The following is a 7,843-nucleotide window of genomic DNA, read 5'->3' as shown; positions in this document are numbered from 1 at the left end:
TAAAGAAAAGTGATTACAAACGTAGAACTTGTATTTGGACTAAAAACAAAGTATGTTAATTAGTATTTCCTCTTGCACTTGGACAGTGGACATCATATAATCTTTTATCTTCAAATTGAGAACCAATAAATCAACTTTAATAGAATCAATCTTCAGTTCAACTGTGCAACAATATCCAAGTTGACAAAGTGATATTCCAGTTTTGGAATCGGGATGAATTTAGCAAGAGCTTTGCCTCCCACCACCCACAAAGGAGCCTCCCGCTTCAATTCAAAAATGTCGATTATCATTCCACCTGCAATCGTGAGGATGAAAATGGGTTTTGCAGCCCAAGTCTGTACCCAAGTAGGTAGGCATAAAGACTGCAAGACATGCCTAAATCCACAGCCAATTTTGTGCATGCTTAAAAATGATGAGTTACTGTGTCTGCATAGGGGAGGGGCCATCTTGAAATGACGCAGCCTGATGAATCACCTATAGGGAGATTTAATGGCATCAACTTGTTCATAATTCGTATGCCATGGACATCCATCATGCTTTCAAGAAGAAATTGAGCTTTGTTTTGTGACTTTCGAACGATGGAATTACAATTTAATAAGGTGTGATTAGCGTTGCGTAATGGTGAAGGTAATAATGCAATGCCATAATCAGGTGCAGTATCCCTGCCACCTGTGGTGATTGATTCCCCATAATTAACATTGGCACTAGAATATTTTGCCTCTAAAGTGGAGAAATTTTGTGGGTGTGGATCTTAGTATGCTTTATAGCCATATGATTGAGTTTGAGGTTATGGTAAATTAACCCAACCTTGGGTGTTATTGGTTTCTAATTGCTTAACTTTGAGTGGAGAAGTTTGATTAGCACACTTATTAATCTCACTATTTTGTTTCTTTAAAATATAGAAGAAAAGCTTTAAAGGATAATTCTTCAAGCAACATTTTTATTTTTTTTTTAAATTTGGTAAATGATTTTCTTTTAGCTAGGTGTGAAGTTTTATTAGCAAACTTATTAACTTCACTATTTTGTTTCTTTAAAATATAGAAGAAAAGCTTTAAAGGATAATTCTTCAAGCAACATTTAAATTTATTTATTTATTTTTATTTTTTTTAATTTGGTAAATGATTTTCTTTTAGCTAGGTGTTTGTGTGGAGATGTTGAATAACCAGAAGTGAGCCTTCAAAGATGGTTATACTAGATACTCAAAGGATTCTTGGAGCAACATGCCATGCAATTCAACCTCATTTTTGATAATAGAGACCAATCCCTAGGCATACCTTCTATTCAAATTTTCATCAGGGTTGGTCATTGAGCTCAATCCCCAGGGATACCTCGTATTCAATTTTCCATCACGGTTGTACAAAACCTTTTCCCTTCCTACCACCCTTATGTTATCTAAACAATTGACTTGGTTAAATTACATTTAAGAAAATAAAATAAAATTAATAATTAAAATAAAATTGTGATAAAATCGTACATATACCATTGGAAATTTTGGGCTGCAAATTTGACAACCCATGTTTTTCCAATGGTATTATTCTCTAATGTAGTCCAATGGTATTCTTCTCTAATGCAGTCTATTTAAAGGTTATTTTTGCAACCAAAGCTTAAAAACTAAAAATCATAATTATGTGTATAGTATTGCATCTCCACCAGGGAAATTTTCATATCCAACAAAGAGAACCACTCAGTACATATACAACCCAAAGACTTGTAGATGTGAGGATGCATGTCTTCCAAGTAAAATTTGGCAAAAACAATATTTGCCCATTATTTTCCTTATGAGTCCCTTGAGTCCCTTTTTTCTTAAATTTGAACTTCATGGTTTGGGATTTCTATTTTTCTCCTGATTTTACTATGTAGATATCTCATGATTTTATATTCTACAAAACCTAGTTATATGACTGAATTGTGTTTTTTCTAAACACTTATGTATGTTGGGCTCCACTAATCTAGTATCTACAAAAACTAATTATGAATAAATTGTGGGTTTTGTAAGTGTTTTAAGAACGTTGGATGCTAATGACTCATATATTAAATTTCCCTTTCTTTTTATGATAAATTTGGGTTTTGTGGTAAAAATTATCCATTATTTTCCTTAGTCTTTTCCAACTTCCAATTCTATCAATCAGGTTCTTTTATGAGATAATTTGATTTTTTGGGATTTCTATTTTTCTCCAAATTTTATCATGTAGATATCTTATATTGTGGGGCTTCACTCAAAGCCTAAAATAATGATGACTACAAACTTAATACTCATAGATATTTTAATAAAGAATGTCATAAATGGAATACACATATTATAGCTCATTTACAATCATCCCTAAATTTATTATAAATAAGTTCACCTAAATTTCCAATAGATTTCTATGGTCTAGAAGGAAAAAGCTAGCATCTCTATGGTCACAAAATCTATTTGACATTTGTTTTATTCTTTAAGGATCTAGCATAAAATCATAAAAATGTCTCCTCTTTCACTCCGTATTCAAGCATCACTATTATAAAGATTTATAATTACTATTATCCCCTCCTAAGAAGATAACTAAGTAATTTCAATAGAAATGGGGAATCTACTATATTAAGAGGTGACTCCTATAGTAGTGTAGATTATAAATTCCAATCCAATGATGAATTTCTTTAGAGTTGGAACCAATGGGCATATATACAATGACAAATCCTTCAATGAAGTTACCAACTAATCCACCCACATTTAGGTTGAAGCAAGAAGAAGTATTGAAGTGGAGATTCCTAATCATCTCAAGATTTCATAAGACTTTTAAGAATCAACTAATTAGATAAAGCACCACATTAAGATGAGAGTTAAAAAATTATCAGTTTGGTCATAGTAGATTAATCATACACATTTTACAACAACAACAACAAAAACCCTTATTGGTCCTCCATGTAAAAGGCCAAGGATCAATTAACAATAACAATATGCTCTTAAATACAATGAAAAAGAAACTATTAACATATAAAACAAACAACTTCAAGATTCTAACTATTAGGCCTAAGGAAAAACAATTCAATGCTAAATAACAATATATTCTTGATTACAATGAAAAAAAACTATTAACATATAATAGATTACCAAAAACAAACAACTTCAAAGTTCTAACTATTAGGCTGGCAAGAAAACAATTCAACATTAATTTAAAAGTTATCAATTATATTAATCTAAATATCTAAGCATGAATTAAACCATATAGACTTGAAATGAAAGATCCAAAAACTTTAAAAATAATATTTAAACGTAGTTTAAACAATAAAAGCCTCGAGGAAAAAATAAAAAAAGAAAAAGCACAAAAAAACTTAAAAACCAGCCTATTGAATACATAAAACCTACAGACAATAATGGATTAAATAATTCAAGCATGAAATAAAGGACTTGGAACAATAATAAACGTAGTAAATAGTAATGTAACATAAAACAACCAAATGAGTTATTGTAAACCTATAAATCCTCGAAAGTTCAGTAAACTTCGAACCCTAAACTCTGGGGCTTAATTTGTCATACCTTTCGAAAGGGATTTATACATAAAACAATATTTGAACAGGGCACACTACGAACAGAATTGATTTAAGACATATATATATATATATATATATATTTATAAGTTCCAAATTGATGTTATAAAAAACATCAATTTGGCGAATAAACATTCTTCACTTTCCCATTCTTCACTTTCTCGATGTACTTCTGGGAGAAGAGAGCGTAATGAATGATTTCCATCGCTCGACCGCTGGCGATGGTCACATTCTCGAAAAGTTTATCCAAATCCTCATCGGATCGGACGGCTAGCATAATGTGGCAAGGGGTAATTCTGGTCTTCTTGCAACGACGGGCAGCTTTTCCGGCAAACTCCAACACTTCGGCGGTGAGATATTCCAAGACAGCGGCAAGGTAGACGGCTGCCCCGGCTCCAACCCGCTTGGCATACCGCCCTTTCTTGAGATATCTGGCAATCCTCCCCACTGGAAAGGTCAATCCGGCCTTCACTGTTTTGGTTCCTCCCTTTCCGTCGCTCTTTCCTGAAGTCTCCATTTTCTGCCGCTGATTGTACCCGCAAATGGCGACCGCGAATTGCTTCTGCCACAAAGCCACCGACACTCATGAGAATGGAAAGATATTTGGTAGAATTTTGTGTTACTGTTTAAATTTTTGGAAGCTGTCATTCATACACTTCTTAACAAGTAATATGAAAGTAAATCTCATCAACAACTCCTGCAGAGTTTTCAGGTTTGGAATGGATTTACAATAATCCCACCTGTATTTTTACTAAAAATTTATAACTAAAGCACTTTACCAATTAAAAATCACCAGATAACTTACCAGCTAAATATATTTCTTTGGGTTTTACTATTAGTTTATTCACTGAGAAGTGCTTTATACTTTCCCACAATGTTTTCCTTTTATTCTATAGATATATACATGCATGTTCCCCTCCCTAACGCCCAATCAAATGCATGATCGTACGAAAAGTGCATAGCACAATGGAGTTCAAGAACTACTGAAGATAATGTGCGGAAACAAAAAAATGTGATACTCGCCAGCTTACGTAGTGCATAGGAGAAAAAGCATACTCGCCAGCTTCTGGATCAACATATTAATCAAAGATCAAATATAAACCCTAAAAAAATTTAGCATAGGAGAAAAAAATTATCACCAGGATCAATATATTAATCAAAGATCAAATATTAACCCTAAAGGCTTGTTCACTTACCTCAGTTTGTTTGTTTGGCCTAGTATTGACGTTCTTGCACTTTTCTTCTGCTCTTATTTGCCAGTTTCCACTGCCAAACTCGAATTCAGAAATTAAGATTGAGTCCACTGCCAAACTCGAACTCAGACCATTAAGATTGAGAGATTGATGGTATGATTTATATATTTATACATTTACTGTGCAGGTTAAAGTGTTTATTTATTATCTTATTCTCACCTATGTGTTTATGAACGGTTGTTATTAACTAGCTAGATCCATTTTAATTTTAGGATTACTAAGTGCAGCATCAAATGTGAACATAATTATGAAGCTTGATAGCTATAACCCAGATTTCCCAAAATTTTGGTCGGATTTTTGCCAAAATCATACTGAAATTTTCACTATTTTCCAGGCAAAATCGTGGCCTCCTTCCACTATGTCACCCCCTTTTACTTTAGAAGAAGTTTGAATCTAAAAAAATTGATATCTCTTCGACTTTGGTGGATCTAGAGTTAAAGTGAATTTATGTTGGTTTTATTATTAATTATATTTATTACTTTTTATTTTTAGTGTTAGTTTTATGTAATTTGAGGTAGCCAAATGTTTTATGAGGATGGATACATGTTAGGCAATCTTGAAAATGGTCATATACCATCTCATCCATTGATGGGTAATTCCACCCCTCCCTCTATGAAAACTAGTCATTTTTACTCTAAAAGAACTTTGCATCTAAAAAATATTGATATCTCTCTGACTTTGGTGGATCAAGAGGTAAAATGGATTTATGTTGGTTTTATTATTAATTATATTTATTAATTTTTATTTTTATTTTTACTTTTATGTAATTTGACGTAGTCAAATGTTTTATGAGGATGGATATATGCTTAGCCAATCGGTCATCTACCATCTCACCTATTGATGCGTGATTCCCGCGCATCCCCATCCCTCTCTCGGTGAAAACTGGTCTTTTTTACTCTAAAAAATATTTGCATCTAAAAAATATTGATCTCTCCGGTGGATCAAGACGTAATATGGATTTATGTTGGTGTTATTATTGATTATATTTATTTATTTTTATTTTTATTTTTATTTTTATGTAATTTGATGCAGTGAAATGTTTTATGAAGATGGATACATGGTTAGCCAATCCCGAAAACTGACCGTCTACCATCTCACCTATTGGTGGGTGATTCCGGCTCCTTCCCACCTCTCTCTCGGTGAAAACTAGCCATTTTTACTTTAAAAGAGGTTTGCATCTAAAAAATATTGATATCTCTCCGATTTTAGTGGATCAAGAGGTAAAATGGATTTATGTTGGTTTTATTATTAATTATATTTATTAATTTTTATTTTTATTTTTAGTTTTATGTAATTTGAGGTAGTCAAATGTTTTATGAGGATGGATACATACTTAGCCAATCATGAAAACTGGTCATTTACCATTTCACCTGATAAGTGATTCGTGCCCCTCACCCTAGCCAATCCTGAGAATTAGTCATCTACCATCTTCTTTAACTTTATTTCTTAGATTATATTTCTTATTTAATTTAAATTAAATTGATCCTCATCCTTTAACCTCCCCTCTTTAATTAAACGTGATTAATTTTATTTAAAATGGTTTAGTAATATTAATTTTCACGTTAATTTCTAAACCATTTTTACTTCATTATTTAATTAATTCTTAATTTACTTTCTAATGTTTCAATATAACCTTATTAGAATTGGACTTACCAGAATTTGGTCATTCCTTCCATTAATTCTTAATTTATTTGTGTGACTTTGTTTAATTGTGGTGAAATAACTGTTTTAATCATTATTTATTTTTATCTATTTTAACATTTATTACTAATTATTTTATTTCATACTTTTTAGTTTTGGCCAAATTATGGTTTTAATCATTAGTTACTTTTTCTAATTTAATATTTATTTCTAATAACATTTAATTTTACCAAATTTATTCCTCGCTAATCTTTAATCAAACGGATACTTGATTTCTTTCTATAAATAGTCTCTTTAGCACTAGCTTATTCTTAAAGTTCTTTGTTTTGGAATCAAAAACATTATATAGTTCACTTCAACTTTTTTTTATAAACAGCCTTTTTAGCACTAGTTTATTCTTAAAGCTCTTTGGTCTAGGATCAAAAACATTACATGGTTCATTTTCGGAAATCTCCAATGATAATTATCATTGTAATTATTATTTATTTTTTATTTTTTAGATAATTAGCAATTTTTTATTATTTTTTAATTGAACCAATATTTGGGTAAGTGGTATTGATAAGCCATGGTAGTGGCCCATGATATTGTAACAAAGCCTCTTTACAAGTTAATAATATCTATGGTAAAATAAGGTGAATATTGATGGTTAAGAATCTTGTTATATGGCAAGTTTATTGTAAATATCGAGTTTTAATTTTAAAAATGGTATAAAAATAAAATAAATAAAAATATTTATAAAACATTTTGATTTTATAGTTTTTAGGCGTGTGGTATTGATAAGCCATGGTATTGGCCCATGGCATTGTAACAAAACTTATTTAGAAGTTAATAATATCCATGGTAGAAGTTAATAATATCCATCCATCCAATATTCATGGTTAAGAATCTTGTTATCTTATAAGTATTAAATATTTATGTGCCTATTAATTTAATTTTAATATAGTTATGGAATCATTATTTTAATGTGTATGATAAAATGGATCTTAATATATCACTACTATTTATATATATGTTATATATTTTAATGTGATATGTATATTTTAATTTTCTTTTATCTAAAATTTTATTAATAAAAACAAAACTGCAATATAAAATGTTTACATCTAACACCTACACATCTCCCCACTACTAGGTTGTACAGTAGCACCTTTGGATGGAATCATTGCTCTATCCACCTTTGCAAACCTATATTGTGTTTATATAAAGTCCAAGTGTTGTTGCTAATTAGTAATTTTGATAGTTCATTCTATTTAACATTAATAGATGATGATGAACCACAGTTGTTGGTTCCAAACACGTCGGCAAAAAAATTCTCTCATGTGATTTCTACCGAAAGACTTCGTTTAATTAATAGACGAGTATAAATTTGAAAGCTATTAAAATATCTAGACATTCCATTTAACATTATGCTTGTACTTGTTAAT

General features: G+C 30.8%; 1 protein-coding gene across 1 annotated transcript; it reads right to left on the bottom strand.

Annotated features, from left to right (window-relative positions):
- Nucleotides 1–3,640: 3,640 nt before the first annotated feature.
- LOC149230444 (histone H2A-like) lies at nt 3,641–5,932 on the bottom strand. Its single transcript, XM_089381319.1, has 3 exons — nt 5,877–5,932; nt 4,722–4,791; nt 3,641–4,087 (listed from the first exon to the last, which is right to left on the bottom strand). The coding sequence occupies exons 1-3, from the start codon at nt 5,930–5,932 to the stop codon at nt 3,641–3,643; spliced, it is 573 nt and encodes a 190-aa protein (XP_089237445.1).
- Between the last annotated feature and the right edge of the window lie 1,911 nt (nt 5,933–7,843).

This window comes from Pinus tabuliformis, chromosome J (assembly GCF_031772625.1).
Source record: "Pinus tabuliformis cultivar Carrire ecotype Pingquan chromosome J, CPIR1, whole genome shotgun sequence".
NCBI classification, from domain to species: Eukaryota; Viridiplantae; Streptophyta; class Pinopsida; order Pinales; family Pinaceae; genus Pinus; species Pinus tabuliformis.
Note: the sequence above shows the minus strand (reverse complement) of the source record. Positions and strands in the feature narration are given on the sequence as shown.

What these genes read in the sequence shown, in the direction of transcription:
- LOC149230444 (XM_089381319.1), bottom strand. Translation starts at nt 5,932, where the DNA reads ATGGCTAGTTTTCACCGAGAGAGAGGTGGGAAGGAGCCGGAATCACCC. An exon ending in CCGGAATCACCCACCAATAG is followed by an intron (nt 4,792 to 5,876) that starts GTGAGATGGTAG and finishes CGAGTTTGGCAG; the next exon opens with TGGAAACTGGCAAATAAGAG. An exon ending in GGCCAAACAAACAAACTGAG is followed by an intron (nt 4,088 to 4,721) that starts GTAAGTGAACAA and finishes GCTTTGTGGCAG; the next exon opens with AAGCAATTCGCGGTCGCCAT.